Source organism: Podarcis raffonei, chromosome 7 (assembly GCF_027172205.1).
Source record: "Podarcis raffonei isolate rPodRaf1 chromosome 7, rPodRaf1.pri, whole genome shotgun sequence".
Taxonomy (NCBI): Eukaryota; Metazoa; Chordata; class Lepidosauria; order Squamata; family Lacertidae; genus Podarcis; species Podarcis raffonei.
The window spans coordinates 18823491-18841290 of record NC_070608.1 but is presented as its reverse complement, the minus strand read 5'-3'; the positions used below and the strand labels follow the sequence as shown (position 1 = coordinate 18841290).

General features: G+C 39.9%; 1 protein-coding gene across 4 annotated transcripts in view; it reads right to left on the bottom strand.

Annotated features, from left to right (window-relative positions):
* Positions 1–17800, bottom strand: part of CSMD3 (CUB and Sushi multiple domains 3) — a 594298-nt gene that overhangs the window by 124725 nt on the left and 451773 nt on the right. For all 4 annotated transcript variants that reach the window (XM_053395420.1, XM_053395417.1, XM_053395418.1 and 1 more), the window contains 5 exons: positions 11033–11146; positions 10389–10484; positions 9025–9228; positions 4832–4956; positions 2318–2414 (listed from right to left, as the gene is read on the bottom strand). In XM_053395420.1, the coding sequence (XP_053251395.1) occupies positions 2318–2414; positions 4832–4956; positions 9025–9228; positions 10389–10484; positions 11033–11146 (636 nt within the window). The remainder of the gene's footprint in view (positions 1–2317; positions 2415–4831; positions 4957–9024; positions 9229–10388; positions 10485–11032; positions 11147–17800) is intronic.

Here is a 17800-nt window from a genome sequence, read left to right as displayed (position 1 = left end):
CCGCCTGCCTTCCCCGGATAGCTGAGAAGCGCAGCGTGTTTCTCCGCTATCCCGATGGCTTTTGAAGGCAGGTGGGGGGGAGCAAAGACTTTGGCCCACCGCCGGCCTTCAGAAGAGGTCCTGGACCTCTTCTGAAGGCCGGCGGGGGGCAAAAGTCTTTGCTCCCGCCGCCTGCCTTCCCGGGACAGCGGAGACTTATCCGCTGTCCCGGGGCGATCTGAAAATGCTGGCGGGGGCAGCGAACGCTGCGCTGCCGCCCGCCAGCATTTTAAAAGCTCCCGGGACAGCAGAGACTTCTCCGCTGTACCGGGGCGATCTGAAAATGCTGGCCGGCGGCAGCGAATGCTTCGCTGCCGCCCTCCAGCATTTTAAAAGCTCCCGGGACAGCGGAGACTTCTCCGCTGTCCCGGGGCGATCTGAAAATGCTGGCGGGGGGCAGCGAACGCTGCGTTGCCGCCCGCCAGCATTTTCAGATCGCCCCGGGACAGCGGAGAAGTCTCCGCTGTCCGGGGGCTTTTAAAATGCTGGCGGGCGGCAGCGCAGCGTTCGCTGCCCCCCCGCCAGCATTTTCAGATCGCCCCGGGACAGCGGAGAAGTCTCCACTGTCCCGGGAGCTTTTAAAATGCTTGAGGGTGGCAGCGAAGCGTTCGCTGCCACCCGCCAGCATTTTCAGATCGCCCCGGGACAGCAGAGAAGTCCTTGCCCCCCACCAGCCTTCAGAAGAGGTCGGGGGACAGACTGTCCCCGGACCTGGTCTGAAGGCGGTTTCCCTAGGAATGCATTGATTGATTTTCAATGCATTCCTATGGGAAACCGTGCTTCGCAAGACGAAAAACTCGCAAGAAGAAAAAACTTGCGGAACGAATTAATTTCGTCTTGCGAGGCACCACTGTACACATGGTCAGAGGCCATCATGAAAGAAAGAGAAAGGAGTGAAGAGACAAGCAACTGTATAAGATGGAATAGAGACATGTCAGGACACAGCTGTGAACTCTCTTTGACTGTTCCCCTGCCTCTGAATTATGAGCTGGAGAGTATGGGATCCTGGGCCGACCGATCATCATTGCCACCTTTAATCACTACTACCCTGAGAATGTAAGAAGTGTTTTCTCTTCTTTATATGCTTATGTGAAATTTTGTGCATGTATCCTTCAAATAAAACTCTTGGTGATGGACGATAACCTCATTTGTTCTGTTTGCATCATAAGCCTAGCAGCTGACCAAAAGCTGCACAGACCAGGTAAAAAGCGACAGGGAAGTTATGTAGGAACCTCTAGGTTAAAAGTCTGGTACCAAATTTAAAAGTTTCTAAAATTAAATTCTTAGAGGGGCCTTTTTAGCCCCTGGGACTCTCCACCAGTGCCCACACTAGCTGACCACTGATGATGGGACTAAGTTAGCAGGAGAAAAACAAATAAGGCTGGGTATTAGTAAAGCAGAAAAAGGCTAGAGTATTGAAAATTCAGAAAGGCTACATGTTCCAGATGACAGTAAATACTGTTGAGAGTTTGAACAGTACACTATTTATTACTTATAGTATATCAAAGGAGTGGCCGAACCATGACTGAAACACTTCAGTAATCCAAGCTGTTCAACCAGGCATCACATTCAAAGAGGCGGCAATTCAGATCAAGCAAGAGATATGATGTTATGCCTTCCATCTACACAAGAGGACTAAGGAAGCCCTGAAGGGAAAATAGATGATGAAACAGCAGCTTGATCAACTGAACAAGCCAAAGAAATAGGTTCCTAGGGTTCTTGGGCTAGTTTGGAAGAGGAAAGGAATGAGAATAATGATATAGCTAGTAATGGGGAAAGGAAGAAGAGGATGCATTGGTGACTGTGGTTCACAGGCACATGAATGGTTTTGTATGCAGAAGAATCTTAGATTTAGACATTTCAGTGGATCCTGGATATTGTGTTATTTGTATTCAACTTCCATCCAGGTTGCATAGTACAAAATCCATTAAGAGCCAATTTTTTTTTTTGAAGTCTAGTATTGGTAACAGGATCTGCTCTAGACGACAAATATTGGAAATATAATTCACACCACCCTGCACTCACAATATATGTGATGTGTAGCAGCAAATGGCAATACAATATGTTTTAATGCAGACATCAATATATGGTAGCAATGGGTAATGAAACCCCAGAAATCTGGCATGCAGCTTTGACTCTCTAACTCGTTCCAGAAGATGTATTATGTATTACGTGAACCCAATTCCATATCTTTATAGCTGGCATCTTCAGAAGTGGCACAGGTTGATTGTTTATCATAAAAGGGAGTACCAGAAATGTAGTCATTCTTTCCATTCACCTGAATAGCTTCCAAGCCTCGGAGCATTATTATCAGCACCATCATAAAAATCCAAAGAGTCCCAGTTATGCTCAGTTGCAAAACTTATAACCTGTACCTATGAAGAAGAAAAAGTTAATGGCAAAATTATGAGAGAATTGCAAATTCTACAATTTCCCCAGATTCACAACTATCATAAAAAGTATATTTTCAGCAGCTATACTTTTTGCAAGTAGTGAAGGCTTGCAATGAAAACTGGGTTCAACTAGGCATGCAAGGTGAGTACCTCGTATAACATCTAATACTGTCCTCAGTTATCTCCATTTCTTCTGACATTGTAATATCCACCTGTTCTACAAAGTACTGGTATTTGTGCTTGCTGACAGAAGTTAGCAATGCTTACCTAATAATGGTGGACACCCAAAAAGTTTTGCCCTGCATGAAAGGAGAGCTAGATGTATGGTAACAATGAGACTTCCAACCACATGTTCACTGCCAATAAATAAAGTTGGGACACGTGTATGGGTGAAGTAGTGGGAAGAAGGGTTACTTCAGTCATCCCTTGTTCAGATATTTTTCCAAATCAACCATTGTCCATGGACACTTTCACCACTAGACTAGATGACATGTCTGGAACCATCAGGAAAAGAAGAGTGGGGGGGGGGAAGGCAATGAGGAAGGTTAAACCATCCTCCTTTTGGTCTCCAAATGCTCTCCTATTACCAATTTGCACATCAATGGCAAACATGATTTGGAATCCTCTCTTCCTTGCTGAATGTCTGCTTCTACCCGGAGTAATGAATTTGGGCCAAGTCTCAGTAGGTAATAAACATAAAATAATAGAAACAACTTCAAATAATGGTTACACACACCCCTGGACTCTATAAGCTTTTTCTTTATAATTTTTGCATACAATTAGCCGGGCTTTTAAAAACAAAACAAAATGCAACAATGCACAAGCAACCAGGACATATGTGGTCATTCAACTCTTGAGGTGGTTCAGCATGGGCAAACTGGGCCTACACTACCAAATTATGTGTAGAAATCCATTTTGAAAAGATTCTTCCTCCATTCCTACAACTAACAGACACCATAAAGGCCAACGAAGTTCTCTAAACTATGCTTATTCCTATATCCTGAGTTCTGGGATAAGGGGAATAAAATAGTGTTTCCAGTTAATTGGGTATTTCTCACTGTTAACAAACTGGGGAAAAAATGTTAGCTTTCTGAAAATAGACTGGGTGGGAGGGTTTGTCAGGTCTTCATATAACTTAATTACATAGAGATTCTGCTGTGTGAAATATACTGCATAAAGGAGCTGAGGATGGTCACCCCCAGTTCTAAATATGAAACTGCCTTATAATGAATCATACTATTGGCTCATCTGATCTGGTACTATAATGGCAGCAGCTCTCTGGCCAGGGTACTTCACAGTCTTGATACCTGACACTTTTTTATTTCTTTTCAGAGAAAGAAGAGATCAAAACTGGGAACTTCTTACACCCTTGTGCAAATTCATTGAAACAAACAATGTAGTTTATTGTACAAAACTCACATATACATGTACAAAACTAACATATACGTACATTAGTAATGGATATGACCTCCACTATTTAAGCAGAATTTGAACATGGTTTGGCATGGAGTCTACTAGTTTCAAATAGTCACTGTTGATTTTTGGATCCCTGTACCACACTTGAATCAGTGCCTGAATGAGCTTCTTCAGTCTACAGCACGGAGGCAACTTTTGCATGTAGCCTACAAATTCTCAATGGGATTTGTGTCCAGGGAATTCCCTGGCCAATCAAGAACCTGTATTTGCTACTCTGTCATGAATTTCTTCACCACTTTCAATGTGTGACAGGGGGCTAGGTCCTGCTGCAATATCCCAGTACCGTCAGGATACCTCTTTTCCAGCTCTGGAATAATTATCTTTCAGAGAACTTCAATATATTGTGGCGAGCGCATCATTCCTTCTATTGGCTGCAGGCTTCTGACAGCATAATGATCAACTGACTTTTCATGTTTGTTTTCAGTACAGGATTACGAGTAAGATAGAAAACATGCTTTGTTTCAATTAATTTGCACAAGGGTGTAGGGTCACCAGGTGAAAAAGAGGTCAGAACTCCTGCAGCTTTGACAGTATTTGCAGAAGAGGTAATTTTACCACTTGTAGCTAGTAAACGAATGGAAGAGTTCAAGAGTGCTCCTCTGACCTCACCTCCATGCTGCCAGTTGGAGCCTGGCAGGGTTTGGATCGTGCAGCTAAAATGTCATTAGTTCCAGCACCTTAAATTACCTTTCATATATTATAGCTATAAAAACTGTTAAAATTGTTAAAATTTTAATCTTGATATACTAAAAGTAATATTTCTCAACAGGAATGTCTCTCACAGTAAATTGCTCCAGGAAAAAGGTTTATATCTATTGTGACAGTTGTTAATTGCCTGGTTTGGTTTGAACTCTTCATGCCCTCAGTTCTTCCAGAGATGAGAGCCTATACTGATATCAGAAGAAAATTCTATGCGTTCTTACTTGAATTCCAGCTCCTTCAGGCACTGTGATCTTCCAAATACAATTCAGATTGTTGTCATAAGGCTCAGGATAGCCAGGAGACAAAATGGTCCCTTTGCGCTTAGTTAAAATTCCTCCACAGGGCACTGGAAACAAAGGCATAAAATGTGGGAAGAGGTTCCCCTGTATTTCATTCATCACAGCAAGGATAGTAGGTTGTAACAAAACCTTACAGAATTACAAACATGATTGATCTGAACCGTTTTACAGTATGATCCTATAGTTCAAGATGGCCTCAGGAAAAGAAAACACAGCATTACACCCACCCATCCTGGCTTGGATGATATTGTAAGACTCTTAAACTGTTCTAACACATCTGATATATACACAAAATGGCTGAATCTGGCATTTACACTCAACAGTTATCATCCACTTCTGCTAAATAATACATTCTGTAGTCATTCAGGTCCTATATGTGGACTCAATTAGAGTAAGATTAAGGAATGGTAAAATGTACTGTCTATTGCAAGGCAAGGCTCTCTCCAAAGTTAACAATGCAAACTTAACCACATCTACTCAGAAATTAGTCTGACTCAATGCAACAGGGCTTACTCATAGGGTTAGGGTTGCAGTGGACACTCTTGGAATAGGGGACATCCCCAAGGATCTGATACTGCTTGTTAAGGAGAGGTAAGTATGTTTGAAAGATCAGCTGTTCGTTACAGTCACCCTGCTACTTAGAAGGTGTACTGAATCCCTGAGACAACTCTCTGCCTTGGGAGAGTGTAGTCTACAGCCCTATAAAAGTTCAGTCTAAAGGATGAAGGAGCAGAAACACCAAGGGGAGCAGACTTGAAGAAGGGCTTGTCTCTTCCCCAAGCTGCCTCCCCATTTGCAACACCTAGCTGAGAGAAGCTAATCATTATCTGAGATGAAATGAATCAATCAGTCCATATTTTATTTATTTACATAACCAATATGCCACATCGTCATTATAAATTTATGTTCTGAGGTCGTCTAAGCAGACTCCTAAGGAAAAAAGAAGTACAACTTTTATTGATCCTCTAAAAAGCTGGTAATTGTGAGAAATAAGAATGGATTAACAAATAATGTTGTTGCTGATATTATTTTATTTGTAAATAAAACCCATGACCCAGAAATCCTAGTGCATCATTAGTGTACTCCTCCAAGTCAATAATCATCATCATCATCATCATCATCATCATCATCATCAGGCATAGGCAAACCCGGCCCTCCAGATGTTTTGGGACTACAATTCCCATCATGCCTGACTACTGGTCCTGCTAGCTTGGGATCATGGGAGTTGTAGGCTAAAAAGACATCTGGAGGGCCGAGTTTGCTTATATAATAATAATAATATTGCCATAATAATGATGATGATGATGATGATGATGATGATGATGTTGTATGGCCATCTTTCAGGGATTCTTTAGATGTAATTCCTGCATTTGGGGGGGAGGTTGGACTAGATGATCCTTAGAATTCTATGAAAGCATATTAATTTCCCTTACGAAACCTGGAACCATTGTTTCCCCATCTGAGAGCTCCAAGTCCTAGCATCCTTTAATAAACTGTGTATTTATTTGGGGAGGGAAGTTCATTGGATATGCTTTAAAAGCACAGTGTGGATCTGCCCTCACTTAATATAGTTTAATACATGGACTTACAGCACAGCCCTAAGCATGTCTACTCAGAAGTAAGGCCTGCTGAGTTCAATGTGACTTAGACCCAGTTTTGCTTGTATAGGTTCACAGCCTTAATATGATCTACAGCATGGAATACAGAATAGCACTCAGATTAGCTAGGGCATTTTATTTTAACAGATTAGGCCTGGGAAATTTTGGGCTTTCTTGTTCAGCTTTGAACCCATTTATGATGCAGGTTTCGGTCTCAGAATTCAGTCTGAGATTAAAAGGCAGGGGGGCCTGGATCTAGGTCAAAAAGGGCTTCTTAGAGATGTAATGAGCCCTCAGGGCTTAAATAAAATATAGCCTATTTTTTTCTGTCGCAAAGCAGCTCCATTTTTTTTAAAAAAGCAGACTTTGCTGGAGTCCAATGTTACTTTTGTCAAAACAGTAAAGCCCACATTTGTGTAACACACAAAATAAATAATGACAGTAATAACAGACATAAACAGAAAGAACTCATAAGGGCACCACAGTGATATTTGATGCTAAACATGAATGATACTTGCGGTCAAGAAACTAGACATTCTAATATAAGCACATTAGACTGTCATCTAAATACAGATATTCTGCTGGTATTATAATGGCTTGGAGAAATGATTGATGAGAAGTTTTATCAGTACCATTAGCAGCCCATGCATCACTCCGGTGGAACAACATTATCAAGTCCTTGAGCTCATTTCATTAGATACAAAAATGAGGACTTGAAGAATATGTAGAAGAAGGAAACTTATCTGAGTAATGAATGTAGGAGCTACATTTTGTAGTGCATATAACTGATAGAATCTGTCAGGGACTACATGAATAAACTAAAGGTCAGTGTCACTTAAACAGTTTAAATAATTACTGGTAAAAGCAGGAGCAGACAGAATGACTGATAGCTGATATCTGTAAGGAAACATTGAGGCAGTTGCTACAGAGCTACGGCAATTTAAAATGGTCATGGCTAGCATTTCAATTATTAACCTGATTTTCTTCAGAGCAGTTTTAAGCTCATGCATATTTATGACCTAGATTAGAAGAGTGATGTGCACTAATGAAGAGCAACTACCTTCCTTGGGTCAAATTAACTTTTGTAATTTATTTTATTTATTCAATTTATAAGCCATCCTATAACAATCGTTCTGTGGGCAGCATGCAAGTAAAATTGGCTCCAAGATGAAAATCGCATTGTCATTTTTAAAAATTCTGCAAAAACACAAACAAGACAAACATCTTTAAAACAGAGACCAAGATATTAAACAGCACAGCCCGAAAGAAGTAAAGCAAGGGAAAGAAATGCAAAGACAAAACAAAACAAACACCATAGGGCTAAAAATAATATCAGGGCACTGCATAATAAAGCTGATGCAGATGTTTTGGACTACAACTCCCATCAGACCCATCAAGCAGGTTGGCTGAGGCTGATGGGAGTTGTGGTCCAAAATATTTGGAGCGACAAAGTTGGTAAAGAGTGGCCTAGAACATCTGGGAAAATGAAATGGTGTTTGATGCTGAAAAGACATGTAAGTATTTAAATGACCCGATGGGCCTCCTTGGGGATGGACTTCCACAACAGAGATGCTACTGCTGGAAAGTCTCTTTCTTTTGTAGCCACCCATTGTGCTTAATTTGATTAAGGCACCTGAAGAGTACCTCAGCCAATGATATCAACACATGAGTAGGTACGGATACTAAGGTCTTATAGGATGGGTTTAAGTTTTAAAAATACTAAAACCAGCCTTTGAGATCATAAAAACCCTTATGTAAGACCCTCCCTCCTCCCTATTGATTATCAGCTAAGAAGAATTGTCATCATGAAGAAACAAAGCAAACTTTCAAATGTTGCATACTCATAAAAAAAAGAAGAGTGTAAACAGGTCAAAGCAGCTTAAGACAGAATACAAGATACCGAGAAACTATGAGTAATGGTACAGGAATGTAGAACTAATTCAGTCTCCTAGTCTTAGAAGTGATGATGGAATGAACACAGTAGCAGGGTTGGGCAGTCAATATCTTAGGTATGGAGTCTCTGAAGCAGAGTTTTGAGTACACTGGGAGCTGCAGGATCAAATGGAAGTCCTGCTGTGTGCAGAGAAGCCAACTTCCCTTGATGTTCCCATTAGATGTAACCCAGCATAATCTTAGAAAATGTAAGTGCCATAGATAGGAATAATAGAGCAAAAGGGTAAACAAGTGTGTGCGTTGAACGCACTATTTAGACGAATTGCAACGTTTCCCTGGAAATGTGTAAAAATGAGGTGACATTTTCAGAGTCCTGTGAGTTTAGTGATTCTGTGTAAACGGTATTTTCTAATGTAAGGGAGAAAAATCTTAACATCTACAGAAAAGAAAGGGTGGGATTCCTGGTTCTCTTTGGTGATAACTTTGAATAATTCTGCATATAACAGAAGGCCAGTAAGGCATGGGTGCTGGCAACAGTACAGGAACAAATGTGTCAGTACTTGATACAATCCTTCATTAGACAGTAACTAGACCTTTACAAAAATACAACTTTTAACTACTCACCAACACATGTAGGAAGGGAATCATTCCACTGTGCCAACGCATTGGGCACTGTGTCACATCTAATTGCTATTGATCCATAGAGTATGTAACCTGGATTACACTCAAAAAGAACCAATGAACCAACTGCGAATTCATTTCCAATTCTTTTCCCAAATCGTGGCTCCGGCACCGAACTGCACTGGGTTGCACTTGTTCTTGGAACAGCTAGAAATCCACAAGAAATGGCATGTACTGATTCATAGTGCAAAAATATTTTTTTAGCCTGCGCAAACATTTAAAATACATTTAAAATTAGGGTTTTTTTAAAAAACCACTTTGATGCAGTTCCTGATTGAGTGTATATATCTATTTTATCTTATATAACAAGGCCTATACTTATAAACGTTAAGTAAAACAACAGTTCTGATTAGATAAAAGAGCTGTCCCTATGAGCCCTTTGAAAAATCACGCTGGGACTGTACTGTACATTAGTCGGATAAAAAAAAACACCTGTGATGCATTATCGAACTAATATATGAAGTTCATATTGTTGTGATGGATAGATATTTAAATGTATTGGCTATGGTTTTATGAATATATGATCTGTTTGTCAGATCAGTATTCAAATTTTATAAAAGACTGAATTACAGGAGCAAATGTTGACGTGCAGTCATTTTAAGTGCCTGAACCATAACATGGTAAATAAAGTAAATGAAGTGAAATGACTTAATAATTAATAGCAAAATTATTGATTTAGCTCAGGGTAATACACTGTCTAAATTCACAATGATACTGAAATATGTATTTGAGTGGCAGGCAAGGTTGAATATGAATAGATCAGATTATAAGCAAAATGGAAAAGGGGAATTTCCCAGTCTCACTTCAAGTTTGCAAACCCTTCATAGCTTTTCTACAGGTTTTCTACAGATTTAAGTTTCATGAATGGTTATGTCTTCTTAAACATGCTATAACCACAGGGATTCAAAATACATAAGGAAATATGATATATCCAGTGCTTTTTTCCTTAAAAAAATGTTTATGGGTACTCTCATTTTGACCCAAGAAAATCACCATTTTATAGTTCAAATCGGGAAAAATAAATACAGTAAATAGACAAAAGTACAAAGATTCACAAAATGTTTAGGGGTATGCGTACCACTGCGCACCCCCAGAAAAAAAGCACTGGATATATAAACCAGATAGTATTTTCTCTATCAATATTTTATACTTCTTAATCTCTGTTGTGTTGGATATAGTTTCAAACTGACTGGAGTTGGGGGTTTAAAAATGTGTGTGTGTTTTAAAGGTCTTAGAAATGAAAGGAAATGTGAAAGACTAGCACAAAGGTTTAAGTGAAGCATATTTGAAGCACTCATGTTTCATACCTTGATAAACAAAGTGAAATCCTTTAGCTGTTATGGGTCCAACTGAAGTAAAACGGATGGTAATCTGGTTCCCTGAGCTCAAGGGAAGGGATTCTCCTATTCAAGACAACAAGCATTGTATCTCAGAAACACGTTGGTGGGTTTTTTTTGCCAATAATCCTAAAATACCACTTGCATTACATCTGGCAAACATGTTATTTTAAATCCTAATCTCAGTGTTAGGGTCCTTTTGGGTCTAACTTGATATTATGTCAGGTTCATATTGATTGACCTAGACATAGACATATCACAGTTGACTAGTTACATTTCGTAAGTTATTACATTTACAAGTGGTGTTTCGGAAAGGGGATATTTCACTAACACAGGCCATTCCTCTATTCATCTTTTTAGCAAAGATATCAGTGGCTTAAGCATGTATATCCAAGATTCTGAGGAATGATTACATGTGGCTTGAATCATACAGAAACAACTCCTTTCAACTGATCTCATTGTAATTTATTTGTATAAGAAAATATTTTGGAATTTTAACCCACCCACATTAAGGAGAGAAAAAAAATCAGTATCAACCATCTATCCACCAGAATATCTGGCACAAATCTTTACTCAACAAACAAGGAATGCATGGTTGTTCTATGATGATATACCTGAATGAGATCCTGAAAGAGAAGATAATAAAGACGACTGTTGAGTTGGGCCATCGTATACCTCAACCACGTCATGGAGTGATGTCTGGAAGAATACAAACTGGCCAAAAACCACTAAAGGAAAGATAAAAAGAAAAGTAGGAAATTAAATTGAAAGAAAGTTGTTGTTCATTTTTAATACCATGCATACAGCTAAGTGATACTCTGGTAGCAGTTACCATTTTCATACAGTATCCTAAGTGTAATGAACCATTGTTTCTTCTGGTCCAGCTGTCATGTTGGTTCTGTTGGGCAGCTTCTTATATTGATAGAAGTCTGCAGATTCTATGGCCAGCCAATCTGTGGGGAATGAGTCTATTGGAAAGGACCACAGAAGTGCATGCAGAGAGAAGGAGGATGTCATCAAAGTACCGCTACAACCACAACTCTAACCATGACAACCAGATTCCTTTGGAGACAAAGATTCCTTTGGAGTGCCTGACCTTTGCTGTTTTGCCCAACAAGAGCCAAATGTAAACAAGAAATACAAGAAAGTAAAGAAAAAGAAGAAGTCTTTCATAGAAACATCTACCACCTCATGCCCTTAGCAAGCTGGATACAAAAGCATTAATTTATAGCTGATTAGTCTATTGGAAGTTTAATTAACTTCAGCATGATTAATGTTTTCATCAAGACTGAGCATTTGGACCCTGAATCAATTTCCAAGCCCTCTTTTATCTTAGAGTCTCATGATGAGAATGCAAGGGGTCAAATAGGAGGCGGCGGGAGAAGAAAAGAAAAATTATGTGAACCACTTTGCTAGCTCTGACTGGTTGGGAGAAACCCCAGAACAGATTTAGGGAGAATGCAGGGACACCAATGTTTCCATTAGCAAAAGGAAACTTCTTGCCCCATTGCCCTTGAACTTGCAAGTTCAAGGACAAAACTGTAGCTTCCCAGCTAGTCACCCTTGGATTCTGTACGGAGCGGCAAAAACCTAGATAGAATGCTTGTGCATACTCTTCAATTCTCACATGTTCATTGAAGCCCCAATATGAAAGCTGAATAGGACTATTGATATTGGGTTTCTTTTTCTCTCCATTCTGTACATCTTCCCGCCCTGAACATCTGTTATTAGTTATTTACATGCCCAGAATATCATTGCCTCAGGGGAAGCAAGCATCAAAGACCAGCTTTACTCACAAAGTACCGTATTTTTCGCTCTATAACACGCACCTGACCATAACACGCACATCGTTTTTAGAGGAGGAAAACAAGGGAAAAAACATTCTGAATGAAACAGTGGATGTATCATTTTTGTGCTTCATGCTGTGGCCACAGACATGTGATCTGATGGTGAATTTGGGGTGACCCAATGCAAAGATCCTGAGGATCCATGTGGATCTATGCTTTGTAACCACATTTTAAGTGGGGAGCGAAGGAAAAACAAAGAAGGGACATGAGAGGGGTGTGCAGAGAAGCAGCTGGCTAAGAATGCAGGAGAGGGATTTAACGGGAGGGAGGAAAGAAAGGCAAAAGTTTCCCCCCACCCAAGCCAGCCATCTCTCTCTCTCTATCTCCCTCCCCCCCTCTCTCTCCCTCCCCCCCTCTCTCTCCCTTCCCCTCTCTCTCTCCCTCTCCCCCAGCAGCACCGGAGCACAGAGAGGAATTAGAAGGAACGACACTCTGCTTTCCCCTCTGCTTACCTGGAGGGGAGGGGCTTTCCCTGCTCTTTGTTCCGTTTCAGCAAACACAGCAACGAAACAGAGGCGGGTGGGCAGTAAGACCCTGAGGCAGAATGCAGGAAAGCAGCCGCTTCCTCTTTTCAGGTTTCTCTTCTCCGTGAAGCGCGATTTGATTTTTGCCTGATTTTTCGGCTCCAGGGACCACACATTCGCTCAATAACACGCACAGACATTTCCCCTTCCTTTTTAGGAGAAAAAATCTGCGTGTTATAGAGGGAAAAATACGGTAAATAAATGGTTGCTCTGATTTTTCTACACCTGTTATAATGAAAGTTTGATAAACGTTCACTGAAGTTAGGTCCTATCCTGCAACAAGTGTTAATGCTTCCAAGCTACAACAAACAGCCTGCATTTCAAAAGTCTTTTGAACTTCATGGAGCTTTTGGAGGTGGGAGAGAAGTGTCAGTTCATGATCTTAGGACTCTGAAAACATAGTTCTAAACTGGAAGCTGGTGTGAGCAGTTCACCATTTGGATAGACTTCTTGGGAATGTTCCTACACTGAGCAGGGAAGCCATCTCCCAGGACTGGAAAATCTAGTAGACACCAGAAATTCAGGGATGTTGATTTAATTAAAAAAGTCAAAAGTTCAGATTTTACAAATGAAGTGTGTGTGTGTGGTGGTGGTGGGGAAATAGTTACAGAAAGAGTAATACCAAGAATGTTATTGGTCTCAGGACTCTTTTCTGTACTCTGAAGACATGTCAGGATTTTGTGAAAGAAACACACACAGAGAGAGAAAGAGAGAACAGCCTGAGGATGATTTTATAGCTTTGTCATAGCACGCCATTTCATTCCTGAACACTTAATTAAACGCTACATATAAGAAGAGAATTCTCTTGCATTATCCATGCAAAGTCTATCCCACATGTTAATATTAATATTCAAGTGTAGCATATTAATTTCCATGTAGGTTCTACAGCTCTATATACTGGACTGTATTGAAGACAACATTTTTTTGTCTAGGCTGAAGACGAGAATCTTTAGAGCACAACATATTCCCTTTGTTCTTAAAGGGTATCTTAAAGCTTATAAGATTAATTATAGTGAAAGATAGCTTTGGTAGGTCTCTAGTTGTTCTCTTTTTTTTACTACAAAGGCCCTTCTTCATTGGTCTCCTATGAACCAACATAATTGTAGTCATACACATGCTTCTCCTTTTTTCTCCTTCCCCTTCAACAATATCTTGAATAACGAGAGCGGCATTATATTTACATTGCATTGTTTGATTCTCTGTTGGAATTGTCGTGGTTTCCAAGACAATTTCCTTTCCATTATTTCTCTATTTCATTCTTATAAATATTCTATTTTGCTTGATTGCTCTCAGCCACTCAGCAGATATTTTCATCAGTTGCTGTTACAAAGCTGAATGTGGGGGGGAAATCAAATTGATGAGAATCTCCCTTCAGTTTCTAAAGAGAGTTACCCTTATAATTTGATAACCTTTTTGAGCTGTCATGAGGCTCTCACAAATGGTCTCACTGGCATCATGAGAATGTGGTTCGGCTGCTCTAGATTTCAAAATACATCAGATAGAAAGAAGAAATGAATGGTGAAAATCTTCCCGGTCCACAGTAGAATGCAAATGAAGAAATCAGAAGAAGCCTATCACCTGATGATGCCTTCGGTTGTGGGGACAATGTTTTCTAGGAAATATGCTACTATATTATCACGAAGGGGGATTTTGATAGAGTATAGGATGATGTGATAATATCAATGGTGCACAGTGAATTTTTTTGCAGGGGAACAGTTAGGGCCAGAGGCACCAGCCTGCAAGGGTGATGGGGTGTGTGTGACATTGTGCAAGGAACATTGTGATGTCCTGAAATCACACATGTGAGCATCGCGCCTCTCTCCCTAAGTCAGGCGGAAGCTTCCCGGGCTTTGGGAAGGAGGAACCAGACTTAGTACCATAATTCACTGTGAACATTTAGGGGACTAACCTAGTCCACTGACCACACCCCACTGGATAATATAGCCACATCCACAATATACATTTAGAGCACATAGGTACCCCAGATAATCCCTAGTCCAGCCTCATAGGAAGGAGAAATCCTCCCCCTCCTTTTTTCTTGTGACAGGTAGACGATGATGATGATGATGATGATGATGATAATAATAATAATAATAATAATAATAATAATAATAATAATAATAAATACCCCATCCATCTGGCTGGGTTTCCCCAGCCACTCTGTGCGGCTTCCAGCAAAATATTAAAATACAATAACAATAACAAGGTCTGCCTGTTCCCATGTATACTCAGACGAGTCCTGCTCCTTACTTTGACCACTGCCTTGCCCTCTCCCAAGTATGTAGGCGATTATTGTATCACATATTCTAACCTATCAAACACCAACTCATGAAATAATTGGGGGAGGGACAATATATGAAACCATCTCTACACTATAGCTCCTCCTGCCTCCCCAGTTTTATTCATTTTAGGAGAGACAGTGAAAAATACCTGTTAAGACTTCTTAACGAAGTAACTTAAGATGATTTTTAATTATCAGAAAGGACTAAGTTGGATCTTATATAATTGCAGCATCAATTATTTGTCTCCACCACAAATAAGGACTTCTATCTCCACACTTTAGTATCACCCCCGGTTGCTCCTTCCCAATATACATGAAGCCATGAGGAATATATCACGTCACAGCATAGCCTTTTGATTGGTTACACTTTGCATACCAAATTCACTTCAAGGCCTCAATCTTCACAGGCTTGTATTGAATTGACCTGATGGATATGTTTGTTCATGAACACCCACAGAAACACCATTACTCTAGGAGAGATCTGTTGTTTTTCCCCCTAAGGCGAGCCTTATAAACTAAAGCAAACAACTTAGAATTCAATCTTTAGCTCAGCCTACAACCAGCACAAATCAAATATTTAAAATGCCCATGAACAATTCAAATTCATAAATGCCAGTGTGTGTGGAATTTATCTCAGAGCTTATTTATTTCGTTATTTAAATATTTATAAACCCACACTTCTGTAGGAAATATAGCAAAGTGTTGTACCACATAAATACATAATACAATAATAATAATGTCAGTAAAAACAATGAAATGTCATTCAAAAGTGTTGGTGTTTTTTTAAAAATAAATATAAAAAGGATGAATTCCAAAGGCCTATCTGAACAGCCCAGTTTTTAAAAGGCATATAAAAGAAAGCAGGGAAGACTCCCACGGGACTTCTATTGGCAAGGAGTTCCACAGGGCAGGGCTTGCCTCACTACATGCGCAGTTTCTGGTATAGGGACACAGGGGACCACAAAAAGTCATCCACCAGAAGATCTCAGTTGTCATTTACTGTGCTGCAATGAAAACAACTTTTGTAATAGCATATGTTAAAACTGGCACACAATATCTAAAGATCTTTTTACAATGCTATATGAAGTCAACAGATGCCACTCAGACTGATGCTAGTTCAGATGTTATCTAGAAAGAAGCATTAGGAGTATATATATAATTATATTACACTCTAATTTATTCCCGCTTTTCCCTCACAGTCTTTTTTTTTTTTTAAAGCGTGCTACTCTTTTAGGCACATACAGTATTATGTATTTGCAGGAAACTGTGGAAACCATAGAATGTGTGTGTGTGGAGGGGGACTTATCTGAGATCACCCCAAAGACGTTTAATGTCTATTTATATCTTCACTGAGAACAACAACAAGAGGGTCGGGGAAAATTATGACTGCCATGATATTATTCTCCAAAGCTAAAACACACATTGAAATGAGCTCAGGTTTATTCACTGGGCATCCTTCTTTCCCTAGCAGGTTGAAAAAACTCAAGAACACTATTTAGAGACAAGCACCTAACTATACTATATTTGCCTTTTGCCGCGTGCTGGCATCTGCATGCTCAGTATGACAGAAATTGACTTGGCTGAGTGGACTTTGATGTCTTCAACAATTGGTGATTTAGAAGCAATTTAAGGCTCTCGTACACACCCTTTACCTTGGAAAAACACAAGATAATGCAAAGCTCTTAAGCTGTCATCATTGCATACCTGTCTGAAAACAACATAGATGGGGAGGTAAATATTTTCTGAAATATATTTTTCTTCCCTCTTGGCTGGAATCCCAAAAACCTCTTCTCAGCCTATGAATTCCACTCAAGTAAATATTTATTGATTGTTCCCCATCAAGTCCTCAATGGGCAAGAAAGAAAAGTGGATTTTAGTCAGTGGTGGCTGCCATTCAGCATTTGGAAATGCTCCTTCGGCTTCTGTAATAGGTAAGAAGCTTCAGGCATGCAGCACTTGCCTGAACTTAGTTTCCTTAGGAAGGATGTCACAGGAGGATTTTTGTGCTTTAAAATATTCCACTTTAATTACAAAAATACAGTTGAGTCCAGAAGAAAACATAGCCTAAACATGCAAAGCCAAAGTCTACTGCTTCCATATCTGATAGGAGAGAGGAACAGTCAGCACCCACAAAATAATGTCAGCTAACAGATCCCAAAGTCAGTTCTATGTCTCTGGGAATTCCAGACTGATACAATTTTCTGGTGGGATTCAAATTCACAATTAAAGCTGATTCGGAGTTCTTGCACTAGAAACCCACTTCCTTTAAAGGTGGAGTGTTTTGCAATAGGTAAAGAATAACAGTACCTTATCTCTTTATGAGACTTGCCTGGTCTATAACAGAACAATCCTCTCCCTCCAGTCGCTGTGTTGCTCCCTTCATAGTTGAATTGGGAACTAGTTGGAGTCTTAGTCTTGTCTGGGTAGCAAGTCCTAGCTGATGTGTTGAGTTGCTGTTTTGATATTCATAAATCAATAAAAATATTAAAGTTATCCTGACCCCCGCTGTTTTCTGGGATTAGGTCAGAGCCGCTTCAAACAGTGAGTACCCTTCCCAAACCAATTGGATGCTACAGATAGTGCCAGAAAAATGCAGTGGAAAATGTAGGATAACACTCACTTTGGTGCACTGCTCGCCTAGCCTCCCTGAAAGCAAATAAAAAATGAATGCATGCTTTTATTTATTTATTTATTTATTTATTTATTTATTTATTTATTTATTTATTTGCA